Below are 19303 nucleotides of genomic sequence, written 5' to 3'. Positions count from 1 at the left end.
AACGCATACCTTTGTCCAATTTCATTCATTGCTGACTCACAACTTTGAAACAAGCTGTGTTAAATGCAGAGCACAGAATGATTTAGGAATGGATCACATACAACCCAAATAAAATTCTGCTGAGTGTCCAAAAGAACCATGGGTACTCACTTAAGAAACAATTAACCTTGAAATTATTTTAGTACAAATTTCACCATAAAAAATCACACATTTTAAAATTTTTATGCTTTAGTTTAAATATTTACTACCAACTGAATAAAACAACTAAGTATTAATTGGTTTTTTACGGTCTTTTAAATTTAAGAATCCGCCTACATTGCCAAATGAAAAGCAGTTAAAGCCTTTCTGTAATGGCTGCCTGGATATAGTATTGGTTTGTTAGCAGGTTCTGGTACTCTGTAATGACAGCCGGTGACTTACTGGCATGGGATGAGATAAGAGAGAACATTTGTTGCATGCTCAGGCCTATCATCTGTACCCCGCCTGATGAAGCAGACTGCTTAATGTAAATGTTTCATTCTCCTCTCGCTGATACATGAGCTCAGGTCTTTGTCACTGGGTTAGATTCGGATGACATGCCTTCCAGTCAGCCGCTTCCAGTCAGTTCAATCTGAGGCATCTCATGGTAACACGACTCACAGTTGGTGTGCTGGGATCACTTCTGTGGGATTCCAGCAGACTTATGTCAATATGACTGGAAGCATGGCTTATTCCAGCAGGCAAATAAAATGTGCTATCAAAAACCTCAGTGCAACTCAAAACCACGTCCTTCAGGATGTCTGTAGAGCAGAGTTTGACTCAGCTGTGTCATCAGCTCAGATTGTGAGATCTCCTATTTTCAGCATGAGTCAAACCTACACTACGCTCTGTAAGAATGCTGTTGTGACCATAAGACTCTAATTCAGAATGAACCAAAAAAGAGAGAAAATATACCGGTGAATATTTTTGTCAAAACCTTATTAAATAAATTAAAATATCTGTTATATTTATTTTGAGAGATGTGTGTCTTTAACGTTAGCTTGACATAATTATGAGGAAGAGGGAACGTTCTCTAGATGCTTTCTTTTTTTTTACAACAGTGCCATCTAGTGACCAAAGCCCGAATGTGTCACAACTTAGTAAATAACTTTTGTGTATTATTTAAATGAAATTTTAATAAATGAATTAAAAAAAATCTAAATCATATGTTCTTTTGACATATTCACCAAAAAGAGAAAATAACATAGATCATATCTTTGTAAATGACTTATAAAGATATTGGATAATGTAAATATTTCAGAACATTTTATTTAGAGTTAATGATTGTGTTATTTGCTCCGATGTGCTGAGTCCAGTGATTCATAGTCAGTCATACTTTCCTGGATGCTTTTGATGCTGTACACTCAGAGTGGTCAGAGGATCCGACAGCAGCGGCTGCGTGGCTCTAGAGGCAGAACTGACCATGTTAATCATGCATGCCAGCCTCTCTCTTTATCTGCGTGATCATTAGGTCTTACATCGGTGTGATGATCACTCACTGGAAATGAGCTCCTGCTGCAGGCTGCTTCCATTATTCATACCTACGAGAGCACAATCTGCCTACTTATTCTTGGAAATAAGACAAAATGGGAGTGGGCGAATGAAGGGGAGGGCGAGGAGTGTCTTCTGTTCTTTTGAACGCTGAGTGGTATTTCTGTGGTAGTGATCTCATTTCCCACTGCGCTTCATCTTCTATGATCTGCCTCACTGGTACCTGCACAATTAGACTCAAGGGAGGTGACAAGGATTGCTCATTACTGTATGGAGGATGACTACTGCTACCTTTCAGGACAAAATATGTGACTTGAGAGATGGGCCTTTAGTTAAAGCTGTGAATCTGTGGTGACAAGGACAACTATCAGTGCACCATATTCCCTGTATGTTTTCAGAGAAAAACATCCAGTTGGTAAATGAAGAAATGACTGACGCCAGCTTTTGTTTGTAAGAGCACATATTTGGGTGCAATCAAAAAACAGTCAATTTTGTTTAAAATTGTCCCATACAAACATACTTGTTTAACCGTGGTCTCTAAAATATTAAATATCCTGGAAACAGAGAGGCTGATCACTCATTCCCAAACATATTATGCAGAAATTACCACAACTGGTGAATTGTTGCCCTGGGTTACCTGTTGTTTACTTGTGGGTCTGAATATTTGGTTTGGTAGTTAAGTGACTGCTTATTCAGTGCATAAATTGCAGCTAAATTATAAATGTAAAGCTGCTGACAAACCAAAAGACGTGTTTTTACCAAGGTCTAAATGTGAACAAATCAAGCACATTTTGTGCATGAATAAACTCAGTCACATCTGTGAAGCATCAATGTGTCTGTATTTATGTGTATTTATACATAAATACATATAGCTCCAAGAGATAAAATGTTATAATCCCCTGAACATCTGAAATTTGAAGCTGATTGACAAACACAGTTTAGAGATTGAATCAACAAATCTCAACCACGTTAGGAAAAAAATCTTACAAGAGAAAAATATTTGAACACTAAGACGTATTTTTCAGTTTCTTTTGCACACACAAGTCTTTTTCCTACTTTCAAAAATACAAAAACCTAGCAAGCCTTCACTGTAAGATGTTGTGGCCCTTTCAGTATTGTTCTGTCACTTTTAAAGGGTAACCTATTGGAGCCAGCAAAATCGATTGCACTTCTCTGAATGTCAGAGGCCCTTTCCTACCTGAATCATAGATGCGCTTGGTGCTTTTTTCTCACTTGGAGCTCAGAATACTTCCAGAGCGCTGCTTTTAGTCATCCACACAAAACCAGACAACATTAACCAGTTTATTCAAACCAGATTGGGATTGAAGACCGCACAGTCAGAAGCGGCTCTGGATTATTGCTACTGTTTAATTATTTGTATAACCTGCTTTTCTGATAATTGAGCAGGGGGGATATTTTCAGTTCACACATTTCTTAATTAAAGGTGCTTGGTTCTCTGACAGATGAGACCATTATCTCTGTGGAGTGCGAATGAATCACTTGCAGCTCTTAATGACATAATGAGTCTATTTGTTGCTTTGCAGGAATGGGATTCTAGCATGTGGAGGTCTCATGAAAAATGTTTTGAGCAGAGATTCCACCGTTCTAACAATTCACAGAATTACAAAGGAAATCAGTGAGGATTCTTCTGCTCACTGCTGCATCACATATTGTTATGATTCATGGATTACAGTCTGACGGTGAACAAAATTGGCATTTAGGGTGGTTTATATAAAATTTTGTCATTATTGGTGTTATTGTAACATGGTACAAACTGGAGAAGCAGAGCATATAGACTGGAGTACTTGACCTGCACTTTACCGACAACTTTTAAAAAGTGAACAGCACAAAGTGGTGCAATTATTTCCAAAAATAGGTTCTATTGTATAGGACAAAAGCTGCACAACAGACCTCTCCATTAGTTATATTACTGGGTATGTGAAGGAGAGCGAACTTGCACATAACAGTGTCTGCACGTTTCTGCGATGCAGTGCCTTCAATAACTGTAGCACAGTGAGGCACCATCATGCTGGCTGTAATTCAAGCTAATGCCGTTCTCATTTTACTCTCAAAGTGAAGGCCAATTAGCAAAAAGCAGCTTGAGTGAATGAGGCCCTATTTAATATTCCGTCTACCCTTTTGCACCTGGAACCTTGAACCAGTCCTCATATCTTTTTCCCCCCTCTCCCACTCTCCTTTTGAACGCTTTTAACAAAAGGCTCTCACTTGCGCTGCTCCAGTAATGATCAGTCTTTGTAGTTCTGCCCGTAAAATGCGGCCTGGACAAAAGAAACTCAGACATCAATTGATTTTCTAAAGGGAAAATAACATGCTGCAGCTTTAAAACGGAAAGCAATACAATGTCTCATCCTGGCTGAGAATATTACATATTAAAATCTGGCGTTGTGCTGTTAAACACTTGTGGAAAAAACTGTGGAGCAAAGTAACTATGACTTGGGATTTTATAGCTGATTTTGTCTTTCAAATTTCAAAAAGCACAACAGTAGGACAGAATAATATAAATATCTTTCAGTTATTGAAGTTTGTGGTTGTATTGTATGAAAATTTAAAAAAAGGTTCCTGTATGCACTTTGCAGTATACACAAGAAGATTAAAATTTACACTACATTTTGTATAACATCTAAAGCTGTGTAACTTCATATTTCTGGAGGGCATCACAAGATGTCTGTTGGCATTGCCCCTTTTTTGCCGCACAGTTAGAAAGGTGCCCTTTCTGTTGACATAGTGCCTCCGGTCATTAATAAAAAACTTCAGTTTTTCCAGACAGTCCTTGCCCGCTGTGGTTGGCCATGGACACTATCAGGTCATCTATGCACGTGAGCCTGGACCATTAGCCTTGCCCTGGTTGATGGGATCTGGGACAGTGTCGCTGAAAACAATGCAGTCTGATTAATCAATCCAATCACCCCCTTCCAGTCTAGAAAAAGTGACATGTGACTATGTGGAGATCAAAAGGGATATGAGCGCCGTACTTTAAAAAAAATCTGCTTTGACACTTTGTAAATACACAATGTTTTTATGTTATTAAGCTGGGGTGAGAAAAAGCAGATGTAGCACAAAGTCCCAAGGTTGGAGGGTTCAGCTGAATTTCTATCTGTTTTTCAAGAGATTAGAAATGTGATTCAGATTTACAATCATTGCTATTTGTTATTTTTTTTGTCTTTGTAATCATTGCTAATATTTAGCTTTCCTTTCTTTACAGTCAGGTGCAGTCTGTAGTCTAGTTCAAGTCTGAAAACAAACACACACACACACACACACACACACCACTCCTTCCCTTCAGATATTGTTATAAGATCAAGGTTTTTGGTGGAAGTTTCCCTAAGAAATAATCAGTGAACTGGATACTGTTTTATATGAAAATGTGTGCTTGTATAACATACAGAGCCTTGCAAAAGCATTAATATGCCTTAACTTTTTCACATTCTCGTGATACAACTTGTTTTAAATTTCTCCGCAACATTATCCCTGACATACCTGCGGTGTCCTTGGTCTTCGTCATGCTGGGTGGTCACTTCTGTTTTCCATAACAAACCTCAGAAGTTGTCATGGAGCAGTTGTATTTATTACCTATTATATACTGATATTAAATTACACACCAGTTTATTTTCTAATCAGGTGATGTCTGACAGGCTTGATTTTACCTGATTGAATTTAAAAAAGATCCACATTTACATCATTTTTAAAATGTAAGTAGAGTTTTCTCAAATGAATTAAATATCTGAAAGAGGTTTAAAAGGCCATACTTCTTTTACATAGCCAAATGTAATTAAAAAATAATTAAATAGTGCATGGTTTATTATTATAGTTTAGTAGTAGCTCTGTAATTTAAAACATGAAATAACTTTTATGATATTGCTCCCGTCCAAGCATAAAAGACATACTTAGAAACATGTTTCATCTGTGTTTTATCAAATAGTATTGGAGAAATGCATTCTTATGTATATTGCTAAAAGTGGGTAGATATCACATCAATTAGACAATTCAACTTGATTTAGGATGCTCTAACCGTAGGTGTTGTTCTCGTCAATCAAATGTAAATAAGTCGTTTACCTGATATGTAATGTGCTACTAGCTATATTAAACTTTCTCACTTTGAGCAACCAATTTCTTTGTAAAGTTGAGGTAAGGAGCAATATTCCATATGATGTTAAACACTCAGCATTGGATTTTGTTATCTGGGTTTCTTTCTTTCTCAGTAAAAGTGTTATCATCAAACATTATGTTGTTCAACTTTTATTGCAGAATTTCAGTGAAACTATTTTCTTTTTTATTTTAAAATTAGTTGTTTAGTAATCCATAATGTAAGTTATGTTTTCCAACCCACTCTTTGGTATCTTCCCTGTTAAGAGATTATTCACATTAAACCAGTTTCAGCTGGATGAAACCCACAACTCAACCCTGTTGGGTTGAACCAACCCACTGGGTCCATCCATAAGCCCAGAACTGAGTAAGTAGAATTTGGGTAATTTAGGCCAAAGCAGGAGACTTTGTTTTAAAATTTGAGACAAGTATTTAAGGACAACAGAACAAAAAATTAATAAATAAATAAAAAAGTGAAAAATTGTAAAGCTTCTTTAAATAAATCAAACAGTAAAAATCCAACAATGTATTCACAAGGGAAAAAATATAATTAATCTCAAGCAGTTTGCATCAAACAAATATAACCACATTTATTTAGAAAGTATAAAATTTCACACTATAAAGGCCACTTTTCAGGGTAAATCGACAACCTTCGCAGTAAGATTTACACAGACACATCCTTTGTCCCTCTCAGGTGGTCTAACACACCATCTAGTTCTGTGGCAAAACAAAATGATAGTTGTTCTACTCCACCACAGCTAGTAGTTGGCAATAATTTACTCGTACAGGAAAATGGCAGGAGAGTGACAATTCCTGACTCCATACATCCCACAGAGGTGCAGGTAATATAAACGCTTCTCTTTTTTTTCTTTTTCTTTTTTAATCAAACCAGCTCACAGGCACAGCTTGACTTTGCAGGCACTGTTTGCCTTCTTCTGGGAGACTCAGAAAAAACAACTCTTCAGTTGACATTCTTTACAATGGCACCAGTCAGGCCACAGGGAGAGAAAGAGCGAGAGAGCGCATCCTCTGTTTGTACTGCACGGCCTCGCAGTCGGAGGCCGTTTGGCTCACCGCAGATCTGATCGGGGGTCCAGACTCTGAGCAAAGTGGTCACATCCCAACTCACTAACCGTGACGTGGTGCTCGATGAGGTAGAACAGTTGTACCAAAAAGGATTTATCGATGAAGAGTAGAAATGAGTAACAGTCACATCAATAAACCTAAGAGTGGAGTCACTGGGAAGGGAGGCGGGGGGGCTAAGAGGGGTCTCTACCATCACATTTCAGCCACATTTTCAGCACAACAATATGTAGACCATGTATGAATATCTGAAAATCCTTCCTACCAGCTAAAACGTATCTTCCCTTCCAAGCAAAACAGCAGATTGGTGTAAACCTGTATCAGTGAACCCGGGAGCCGGCGGGAAGACTCCAGTTCTGACAATACTTGCTTCGGTTATCAGCGCACTTGTTGACTAGCCTTTGGACGCTCACACACACACACGCAACTCGAGAATGCAAACTAGAGAAACGAGGATAAGTCAACAGAAAACGGGAAATGAAGGCGGATGCTCGTCATGTCAGAGACAGCAGCGTGTTCGTCGACACCCGCTCCGTGCTGAAGAGGAATCTGCGACGTCCCTTTTTTTGTTTTTTGAACGCGATCCTGAAGGCTGGAATGAGCGAAGCTGGCTGACTGGCTCTGAGCAGGATGGGGCAAAGCGAGGTTGGGTCGAACGCCACTTTATGGCCGGACACCCCAGCCCCCCTTATGTTTGGACTAGGACCAGCTGCTGCCCATCAAACCCCCAGTCTCCTTGCGTGTGATGATGCTGTCTGTGGATTTAAGGAGCCGTTCCAGGCAGGGCGCGTTGATTTTGCCTGGCGGCGGGCCTTGGGGCACAGAGTCTGTCTTAGCGTGGTCGTCTGTGCTGGAGGAAACAGCACTGTCTTGCGTAAGGTCTTTATCTCTGGGCAACAGCGGGTGCCTGGGACCAGCCTGGGCCTCCTCGGCTGTGGGGGAGCAGATAGGCGACGTGTGGAGCCACTTCAGGTTGTTGGCGGAGTAGGCTTCGGGCGGAGTCAGGTCCGTGACCCTCAGAGCTTTGGTGCCAGTTGGAGGATCGCCGCGAAAGACGGAGCTCCCGGCTGCAGACGTCGTCATTGGAGATAACTGTAAGGGAACATGGAGACCTTCAGTTCTTCAACATAATCAGAGACCATTCAAATTATTACAAATGTCTTTTTATAGTTTATATTATCATTTTGTTTGCTTTAATTTAAAAAAAGGGAGATTAACATTGTAAGTAAAGTTTTTCTACAAATTGTTACTTTATTCCTCCAAATGTAAGATGTGTAAAAACTCCAACAAAAAGTAATTTTTCATATAAACTATAATTATTGCTGCAACTGTACAGATGGATAAAATAAGGCAAGTAGCTGCTTGTATTTGACATGTCATGACTTATTAAGACTGGCACACGTTTTCCTTTTTGATATAATAGTTCTCTTCTATTTTCCATTTTGCAGTACAGCTGAAGGAAAGCTATCCCATAATTTTTTACACCTCAGCAAAAAAAGTGTCTTGGATTAATAGCTCTGTGATCAACTTCAATTAAAGTATATATGTTTGTTTTCTTGATGTGCACTTTATTTGTGTATGTATACATGGGATGAAATTTATATATATATATATATATATATATATATATATATATATATATATATATATATATATATATATATATAAAAATTTTAAAATTCCCTTCTCACCCACCGCGGGTGGTTCTTATCCTCTGAGCTCGGGTCCTCTACCAGAGGCCTGGGAGCTTGAGGGTTCTGCGCAGTATCTTGGCTGTGCCAAGGACTGCACATTTCTGGACTGAGATGTCTGATGTTGTTCCTGGGATCTGTTGTAGCCATTGGTCCAGTTTGGGGGTGACTGCCCCGAGGGCCCCGATGACCACAGGCACCACTGTGGTCTTCACCTTCCAGGCCCTCTCCAGCCTGGAAGGTGAAGACCACAGTGGTGCCTGTGGTCATATATATATATATATATATATATATATATATATATATATATATATATATATATATATAGTGTATATATATATATTTTTTTTTTCCAAATAAATTTATTAATTTTAATAGGCTGCATTTTTCAGACTATGTATAACATCATGTCATTGCAGTGAATATTCTATTTAAGAGTAATAACTCTTAAATTTATATATATTTAAAGCCATTACATGACTTTACCACCTGTGCCAATAAATCTGGCAGGCGGTCTAACTGGAAACACAAATCAACTGACACGACTGCTCAAGAAACTTGTTTGCTACAAGTTAGTTGGCATCGGCGGTTGACATTTTGGATCAGGTAAGTCTAATACTCTGTCTGACAATAGACATGAGCCAACACAGTGGCTGAGAATGAGATTTAAGCTCTTTTTGCAAACAGGTAACATAGGGAAGGTTTTGTCTGTTTCTGCAGATGACACTCAGACTGCATGTGAGATGCAGCGGTCAGTAATTATATGTTGCTGTAAAAGAGAGGTTTGCCCACACATGGGAAAAATTAGGAATAAATGGTTTTCAGATCGCAAATAAATTAAAAAGAAATATGACAAGGAATGTTTCTTTCTTAACATTTGAAAGTTATAGCAGCAAAATATATTATTTTGTATCTATGTACTGAAAAACAACATATGAGTTTATTTTTCTAGGTAGGTAAGTATTTCAAGGAATTATGGAGATAGATAAACATAACATTCTCAAATCTCATGTGTAATCCAATCTAGCTGTTTGTTACTTTCTGAAGGTTTTCTATTATACAACATTTCCTCTGACTGTGGGTTTGAATCCTGTTTAGGCCAGTTAGCTCTTATGAAATAAGACACAATACAATCTGAGATCAAAGAAAAAAACTCTAATTGGTCTCCTGTTGGAAACATGTAAATTATGGATAATTAGAAGATAAAAGATGATCAGATGTTGTTCAGTTTTATCATTTGTGGGACGGTTTGATATTAATAGCAACACCTTAAGGGAAGGAATGATCAGGAAAGGGGCTAACACATTTATCACTGGGGCTTTTGGTAATAATATTATCTCGGCCAGCCTGTGGTGATAAATGACAGTGGATTTAAATTAATGCAGGACATTTTGCAACGTGACTATAAACATCCGTGGCTCGTGCTGCTTTGACCTTGTAAACAGGTCATTACCTATAATTGTGTAAATTTTAAAAATCACCCATTTAGAAATGAGTCATTCAACTTTCCACATCATAATTACATGCTTCATGGTTTTTCTTTTGAAGGTATGATTAGCACATTAAAATCTAAATTTATTGCCTGATGAAAAAGAAAAACAAAAGAAAGGAAGTGTGCATAGCAGCACTGAGATCAGGATCCACGTGCACCAGATCAGTACTGCATTATTGTGACTGTACTGTGACTGTACTGTACATTTGCTGGAAGGTGAATCTCTGTTCCAGTCTCAAAGTCTTTTACAGAATAGATTCTCTTCTTTTTTTTTCAACATAGTTAGTGAAACAACAACGCTGACAGCTTGTGAAGTGAACTTATAATAACATTTCATCTTTACAATGACAAGAAAAACCTGCAACTTGATACCTCCTTTTTTTGGGAGGATTAGATTAATGTCACAACACAACACTTAAATGCTAAGGATTCTTCCAGGTATATTCAGACCTTCCTAAGCCCGAGAGGGACACTCCTCCGGTTTTATCTTTGTTCTTGTATCATTGTTCTAAGTGAACCTGAGACTCAGTAAAAAAAGAAAATAGCTTTAAATCCTTCTTTTCTTGTCACAGAGCTGTGATTAAATAACAATGGGTATTTTTGTTTCCCCCGTCGCAACGCTGTCACTCTTGGCAGAGGCTCATGTCGTCTTGAGGAGCTCTTACACAACAGGGTTGCTTTTTTTTTTTTTTTTTAAACCTTTACCTTAAGTCTTTTACTGGGCACAAGTCCCTCTGTCTGCGTGGCGGCGAGTTGTTCTTGGAGTTTCACATGAGGGAACCAGCTCTTTAGCATCGCCTCCATTTTCAGAATGATATCGACATATTTCTCTCTGGGAAAAAAGGAAGAGAACGGAACCAGAGGTGGAGGAGAGAAAACAGAGAAAGAGACACAGTGTTTACTTTTGCTATCGTGCATGAATCTTGATCTACAAACAATCTCACCAACTGCTTCGGAGAACTATTATCTCCTGATCAGACGTACCTAGGAAATATGCAGCCTTGAAAAGCAAACATGTGTGTGGGGGTGTGCGGGCGTGTGTGTGTGTGGGGAGAAACAGTCTTGAGTACATTTCTCACATGTTTAGAGCTCACACGTGGCTTGACGTGTAATAGCTCTGCTTGTGTCTAAATATAAACACCAAAGCCACAACGGTGTCCAACAGCGTCATTGTGGAAATAAACTAGATGATGTCGTGGGAGGAGGAAGGAGGGGAGCGTGCTCAGAAGAGTCCTGACAAAACCAGATGGTAGGCAGGGGATTAACTGCCGTCACACGATCGGGACCTTCTTGTTATATTCATTTTCGAAACATGTAAAATTCATGTGGAAGATTATCCCCTAGCTAAACAAAAAAAAAAAAGTCACTTTGATCCTATCTGCTTTTGTGGAGCTGGAGGGGCCGCCAGCTGGTAGCACAGAGCAGAAAGCAGGGGCGGACAAACTGAAGGAAAGTGGGAGGGGCTAAGCCCACCTTCCAGGCTGAGCCCTGGCTGTCTGTGGGAGGCGGCCACACCCACCCTTTGTCTCAAATATGAAGGCAGCAGCTGCTGGGAGGTCTCTTCGATTAGTCTGTGCCAGACTCAGCAGCATACCTTGATGCATCCAATAGAAACCGTGCTTAAATATCAAAGCTGCATTTATTATTAATCCGCTTTTGTTTTCAATGAACAGCCGGAAAAAAATAGGTCGCTTTTAAAACCGAGAGCCCAAAAATAAAACAATTAGATTTTTATTTTTACCATCATAATTCAACAAAGCTTCAGTTTCATTAGATGAAAAATGATCATATTACAAGGACTCAGACTTTCTCCTTTCTACAGAGGAGATGGGGGTAATATCATACTCCATTACACTGTATGGTCGGTGGAGAGCTAATCAAGCAGACACAAGCGTCCCTCTCCCACCGAGGAGCATGATACATTTTTAACGAGATGGCCGGCTAAAGAGCGACTCAGCCGTCTCTGCAGTAAATTTATCCTGAATGCGTGTGGGGGTAGCAGCGACCTGCTGCGAGCCATGTGTCACAGACATAATGGAGACCACTTAGAAAGCAAACAGTATTTCTGTGCAGCCGGATGTGCTTCACTTCAGATCCCCGACCAGATTTAAGCTACAGCGGAAAAACACATTTAGTCAGTGCAGGTTTCCAGGCTGCAGCGTGTTAAAAAAAAAGGATAAAATGCAGGAGGGTACATACAGTGCTCTGTAAAAGTATTCGTACAGCCAAGAGCTTTTAAAATTACGACATGCTGAAAGCAACAAACTCCATTGTGTTACATTAGGGTTTTTTTTGATTAGATAAAGAAAAGCTTTGTTGTAAAGTAGTGCAAGAGTTATGGGTTTATTTATTTATAAATCTTTTACAGAGTATTTCTACAGATATCACAGTTGCAAATAATTTGGGCTATGTCTCTAACCGCTCTGAACATCTAGAAAGAGAAAAGTTGACAAATTCCTGTGTCACAAATTACTGCAGCTCAGTTTCAGTTGGTTTGGTTAGCTTCTGTAAAAAGCAACTTTGAATTCAGAATTTGAATTTGGACTTAGGTCTGGACTTTTGACTGGGCGATTTGAAAACAATCCATCGTAGCTCTGGCTGTATGTTTAGGGTTGCTGTCCTGCTGTAAGGGAAATCTCTGCCCAAGTCTTAAGTCTTTGAGAGTTTCTAAAAGGTTTTCATCCAGATTTTCATTGTCTTTAGCTCCATCCATCTTCCCATCACCTCTGGCCAGCTTTTCAGCCGCCAGCTGATGATAGCTATCTCCACAGCATGTTTGATGGTGTGTTCAGGGTGTTATGTGGCACAAGTTTAACACTAAACACTGTGTCTTTGATCTCATCTGAGTAGAAGCTAGTGGCAAAGATTAAACAAGCCATTCTTTTAGACATTTTTAAAAGAATGGCAAGCCTTTCTTTTAAAAGTATCTAACCTTGCCACTCTCCCATCAAGGCCAGATTTGTGGATTGTACAACTAATATTATCCAACACCACATGCCAACTAAGCTGTGGATCTTTGGGGACCTAGGGGGTGAGTTACATTAAGCAAAAGATTTATCATTTATAATGATGGGTATCAGAGTAAAGGAGGTTGAATACCACCAGTTGGTTTCAGGGGTTGCTTTTACAACCCCTAAAAACTACACTTTTTCTTCTACTTCACAACTAAGTGTTCTGTTGTGTTGATCTAGAACACAAAAACAAAATACACTGAAGTTTGCGGCTGTAATGTGACAAAGCAGTCTGAAGCAGTCAAGAGGTTTCCATACTTTTCAAGGCACTTTATACAACATTTAGAGGAAAACAAATATAGAGGTATGTAGGTCAAGCTCACCCCATGAAGGGGTTCTGCAGAACACCCATGATCCTTTGAATCCTGTCCATAGCCACACTCTCCTGGAAACTGCTGAGCCCTGGAAAAGAAAGAAAAGCTGCAGCGTGAAGCACATCAACAGCAGGCCCCGAGTCTGTGCAGCAGATGGGCTCTGTGAAATGTTTGTACAAGGGAACAGCCTCCCCTGCTTCTGTGAGCAGCAAGCAGTGGGTCACATAAGGTTCGGGTCTGACCAAGATCCCAAAATCTAAGCTTGTCTGGACACAGCCATTATCTGCAGTAAAGCACATGTAATGCTGCTCGGACCAAAACACAAACAGCAGCTGCTTCTCTGGTAAAGCTATGGTACAGTATGTTCCCACTCACTTCTGCCAAGTTTGCAAAGAAGTGTAGAAAGTTTCTTACTGTTGGTAGGCTAAATAATATCACTGAGTGCTTTCTTTATCTGTTGAAATAGCATAGTCCCTAAGCGAGCCTTCACCCAAAATGATCTTTGTTACATAACACACGGAGATGGGTTCATGAATATTTGTGGTTATTGGATAGTCCAACAACAATACATGTTTCAGACATCACACTCTCAAATGTCAGGGACACGTTTTTTCCACAAAGGTCTGCGTGTTGTCTGTTCCCTCCATTGTTTTTCTGGGAGAAATGTTGACAGACTCAAATGCTCCTTTTCACCAGCAGTCAGTTAGATTCCACACAAACAAACCCTGCTTCAATTTACTGCTGAGACCACAGAAAACGCAGGTTTTTGAGATGTGGAATGCTGCAATTATAGATGTACCAACCACGTGGCCGGTTTTTCCTTTATCAGCACTGATTGGTGACTGGTAAGTCAAATACTAAAAAATTACTTTTTTTCATTATAAAAGTCATAAAAGCATACAAAAGTCATACCAATGTGTTATCAAATATACATATATATATATATATATATATATATATAAGTTAGTCACTAATAATTGCCTCATTTTACTGTATTCAAAAATGTTTAAATTTTCTCTTTCATGTGTCACTGTTCTCAGAATAAAACAACAAAAATAACAGGACCCGTCATAGTCAGCTTAAACCAGGAAAAACCTGATTGGTGCATCTCTAGTCACAACATCAGAGGTCATCTTATTCAAGTTAATTACGCAAACTTGTTGAGGACAAACGTGTAGGCTGACTTACTTTCTTTGTATCTCCCTGAACGAAGGCCATTCAAGATTGATGACAGCGGATGGATGTAGCATTGTAGCTCCATGCACTGGAAATGATAACAGATTGATTTACAGTCAAGTGATTAAAGATGAGCTAAAACATCTGAAATACATATTGAGTAGCACAAATCAAATAACTCACTCGCTGTGCTTGCTTTCTTATCAAATGACACAGTTCTCTGAGACCAAAACGACAAACACTCCTTATGCAGTTACAGAGGAGGGACAACCTTACTGGAAATGTCAGTAAAAGCAGCAGTGGGGGGTGTGTGTTGGTGTGGGGGTGGATCTGGGTGAAAGGGCATGTCCTAGTTTTGTTGACTGTCAACCACCTCCAGTGAGAAATAAAACACAACAGTCGCAGGGGTGCTCACCTTGTTGATAAAAACTTGATCTTTCTCCAATGCGTTGGATATTAGCTGCCGTTCCTTGCACTGCTCTCCTGTGGAGCTATGAGGTCTTTTCACCGGTTGAGTGTTCTTGCCGTTCGCCTTTTCTCCGCGCTGTGATTTACACAGTCCATTGCCGGAGTCTCTGTCCGATCTCGCGGTGCCGCCAGGAGATCCCCTGCTACCAGAGACCTCGCACCAGTTGTCCTCGCTCGGCTCGCTGCTGCTCTCAGACAGAGGAGCCTCTCTCTGGCTGCGCTTTGCGGTGCAGTCCGGCTCTTGCTCGCTCTCATTTTCTTCTGTGTCGCTGGCCAGCCAGTCGATGGAGTTGTCCGAATCTGTAGCAGACATCCTCAGCTGCAGGCTCTAACCAGCACTGACCATCACTGACCTGGGGTGAGACAGAGATTCATGAAGGAAAACAAACATGTTAAGGACAGCCATGGGTGGAGATGAGACACATGACCAAAATATCAATAAACCAAGGCTGGAGTCAAAATAACTACTGGAGCGTCCTTGTCTGAGCGCCGAGGATTTGGTGGAATAATAACAGTAATAAACAGTCTTCCAAAAACACAGCATCTCCAAGTAAGTAGACATGAGTAAGGACAAAGCGGCGCCAGAGCAGACGGTGGCAGTGAGACCACAATGACCTGTTTGTTTTGCAGATGCAACACCTGAGCTGGTAAACACAGACCAAAGCACCATCAAACACGAAAACATCCCTCCAGGCCTCAGATCTACACGTGTCCAAACTCTTGTCACTGTAAACCATGACAAAGGAAGTTTTCACACATGCCAGGCTGTACACAGATTAGTCATGGGCCAGGTACCAGTTTCGTGAAATTGTTCCTAAGGCTGAAAATCTTTTTTTATGCACTCCCTGAGAAAGCGAGACTGATCTGCTGCATAGATAATCAAGTTATTTACCCACATTTTCAACCAGTTAGCTCAAAAAAGGCTTAAAGGCTAACACTTTTCCCTCTCTGTTTGGTAATACTTCAGGTCTCAAAAACGCATAAGGTCATTGTGTTAAAAATGAAGAAGTGTCCCTCAATCTCTCTTATAGAGATGAAGCTGTTTTAAAAAGTTGGCAGTTTGTAAAGCAGCAGACTGCAGGCAAGACAGACAGCCCAACTAATAACCTGCTAATATTAGCATGTTATACCTGTGTTTCTCTAGACAGAGGCAAGCAGCATAAAGGTATAACAATCAGAGCAATACACTAATTCATTTTTGCTATACTAAAATTAAAAATATACTGCTGCCTTTCAATTTCCTTTAAATAAGATTGATTATATAACATTATAACTTTTTTGTGTAATTATCATCATAATTTTATGATATTGTGTAAAATCTGATTCTGGCCCCCAACAGCTGCTACATTCATCCATGGACATTGTCAGCTTCCTTCAAAAAGGGGACCAGGGCTGGGACCAGGGCCGGGACCGGAGAGTTGACGTCTTGAAGAAGTAATAAAAGACGTAGTAAAACATCAGCTCTCTGCTGGTTCGCTATTGAAGAATGTCTCGTGGACAAAAAACTCAAAACGCTTCTCGCGGACGCCTAATTGCTTGCAGGGGCTTCTGTGCGTTTCCTTGGCGATAAAAGGAAGTGAGAACAGCACAGGGTTATCTTTAGTGGTTGGATTGTTAGCGCCTGGTATGTCTCGGGTTTCCTGTGAAATTTGAGGGTTAGAAGGAGCAATGGCTTACTCTTTCTTTGTTTTAGGATTCTGGTCTTATAGTCAAAGAGCGAGGGTGGAGCAGAGGGGGTTCACTCATTCACACAACCCGACACAGGCCTAAAATAAAAATGCTGCATGCATTTGTTTCACGGATTGAAATAGGAGCATCAAAGATCACAGAAACCAGACTGTAGTTATAAAATTATAATAGCAAGCAATTTACATATAATAACCCATAAGGCAGTTCAAACAGATTAGTATCTTATTAGTATCTAACCTTTATACAGTCTACTATAAAAATCTTCTGTTTAACAACATGGGCTGACTAAGAGATCCCATTCTTTCTGCGATATAAAGTCTCATCAGGCAATTACACTTTACTTTTATAAAACAAATAACTTGAGCATTTGATACATCAAAAAAAAAAAAAAACTAGCATCACGCTGGACTTGTTCAACCACAGACTTGATTTACTTATGTAATGAAACAAAGATCGATTAACCCTGGGCCTTTAAAAACACTTCAACACATCCCAGGTTTGTAATTCTTTCATTTTGATTAAGAAACGATAGAATGTATAATTTGTCAAAGATGTAAAATATCAGACGGCCATTATGGTGCACACCTGGGCAGGTAGGGGCCCCTACATGTACAGACGGCGCTCATCAGTTGCCGACATACAGTCGCATTATGTAAGAATATTACCGAGAGGAGGTAAAACATTGTAATCATTCTGATAAAGTGAATGATCAGGGCTGTCCGCCTATCAGAGCAGGATTCACAATAGACTTCCTCATCGGTCATAGTAAATTTGGCAGCACCCTGTTAGATTACATAAAGGCATAATCAGAAAAGAGAATTAGAAATCAATCTATTAACAAAAATCCACTTTCAGCTCAAATGAGTATATCTCTTTTTTTTTCTTGTGATTATATCTGTTAAATTCCTCCATTCGATTTTTTTTTTTAAATAGGTAACAGGAGCGTTTCGCCGGCTCACACGGAGATAATCTGACCGTGAGGCGTGAGATGTGGAGGTCTGCCTACCTTCCCGGGATGCGGCGGCCGGTCGTGTCCTCTCCTCCTTTGTTCAGCTGTGAATCCGGCAGGAGCGTCTGGCAGAGAGGAGCAGCTGATGTGAGGGACGTGTGCGGCGTGTGAGCGGTGAGGTAGCAGCCACAGCCAGTGATCAACCCCGTGTTGCTTCTCCCGAAGCAACGTGTCTGAGAGGGCGGGACCTGCGCGCTGCGGCTCTCCCATTCGCTGCTGCGCCTGGCTCCTGCCGACGAATCGCCTCGTCCATTCGGTGCAGCCGCGGAGCAATAGGCGAGGCCAGTTTACATATGCAAATTGCATGGAAATGACACAAACACGTGGACACGCGGATCGGTTTCCATTTCAGCAGCTGGGCGAAAAGTCAAGCCGGCGCTGGCCTCTGGTCACTACACGCTGCACAGGCATTCGGCGTCATGATCATCTGGATGATGATGATGATAATGATGATGCATGGCTCGAAGCATGTCGGTAAGTTGAGGGGACATGGCTCTGAAAAGCCGGCGGTTTCAGGAAGCAGCTGCGGCGGGAGGATAATGGATTGAGCAAATCTTTTCCCCACATCTTAGAAATTTGTTCTCATGGTGTAAAAAACTTATTTACATAAGTGAATGGCTTTTTAAACTCAACTAGACATGTCGCCAATCCATTACCAGGGCAGCACAAAAGTTGCACACCGCAAGCAAACATGCACTTCCCAAAACCATACCTAAGGGCGATTTAGTTAACCTAAGAGTTATATTTCTGGGCAGTGGGTGGAAGCCAGAGTACCCAGAGAGAACCCACCCACACACAGGAAGATACAGCCTCCATGCAGAGGGACCAATATTCAAACCCAGGCCCTCCTTGCTGCAAGGTTCTCTTCCAAAGTAAAAATAATAATAGCAAGATCCCTTAAAGTGGGAAAGTTAGTTACGTCTCACCAACCTAAACTTTTAAATCAAGTTGGATATCTTCCATATACTTATGGAAGATGTCCATAAGTCCATAAGCTGCTGGAAATTCAGCTGGATTTCCGAGTTGAAACAGAAACATGGCTAAGTTGGTTTTGAAGTTATTCCCTGATGTATTATCAGATTTTATAGAATAATAAAAAGTAGTCTTAACTATTACTCCTTGTTCACTTTCATCCATTGTGGTCTGTACATTTCTCCTCTGTTAAGAAGATGAAGCAGAAGTGCTTGAACAATTTAGCTGTTAATTATTAGCTTTATTTTGTTTGCATTTACCTCACCATACCTGCATTGAATGTCTTGGTGTCTTTATTTTGTATATTGGTCCCAATATACAAAAAAGCTAAAAGCTAGTCCAAGAAAGGCCAAGACCAAATCTGACTTGTATCATCTTAAAAGAACTCTTGATTCCAAAAACGTTACAGCAAAATCTATTTAGTGATCCTTTATAATGGAGTGAAAATTATTTACTTATTATGATCTAAATATGTTTAACGCATGAGGACTATTGATGGTCCACCAACTCCTATCTAAATTTAAAATATTTAAAATCAGTTTCACATTTGCTCACCTCCATTTTTGTTTCAAAGCCTTTGACTTTCATTTAAAAATGATGAAAATTGCTTTATTGCATGAAATTGGGATGTTTTTATTATGACAAGCATGGCAATTTTGTGACATTTTGTTTGATTTCTATACATCAAAAGCCCTGTGAGAGTCATTTCATTTGCTGTTGTTAGTAATGTAAACCGGTTGGGATTAAGGCAATAGTTTAAGGTGTTACCTGGTGGTATCTGCTGA

General features: G+C 40.0%; 1 protein-coding gene across 1 annotated transcript; it reads right to left on the bottom strand.

The window, feature by feature from the left end:
* Positions 1-6174: 6174 nt before the first annotated feature.
* On the bottom strand, positions 6175-17789 carry LOC102234859 (circadian-associated transcriptional repressor-like). Its single transcript, XM_005798249.3, has 6 exons — positions 17544-17789; positions 14796-15201; positions 14393-14468; positions 13214-13292; positions 10585-10711; positions 6175-7788 (listed from the first exon to the last, which is right to left on the bottom strand). Exons 2-6 carry the CDS (start codon positions 15159-15161, stop codon positions 7396-7398), a joined length of 1041 nt encoding a protein of 346 aa, XP_005798306.1. The 5' UTR covers positions 15162-15201; positions 17544-17789; the 3' UTR covers positions 6175-7395.
* Positions 17790-19303: the final 1514 nt, after the last annotated feature.

This window comes from Xiphophorus maculatus, chromosome 2 (assembly GCF_002775205.1).
Source record: "Xiphophorus maculatus strain JP 163 A chromosome 2, X_maculatus-5.0-male, whole genome shotgun sequence".
NCBI lineage: Eukaryota > Metazoa > Chordata > Actinopteri > Cyprinodontiformes > Poeciliidae > Xiphophorus > Xiphophorus maculatus.
The sequence above is the reverse complement of the archived record's forward strand: the minus strand, read 5'-3'. Positions and strand labels throughout refer to the sequence as shown.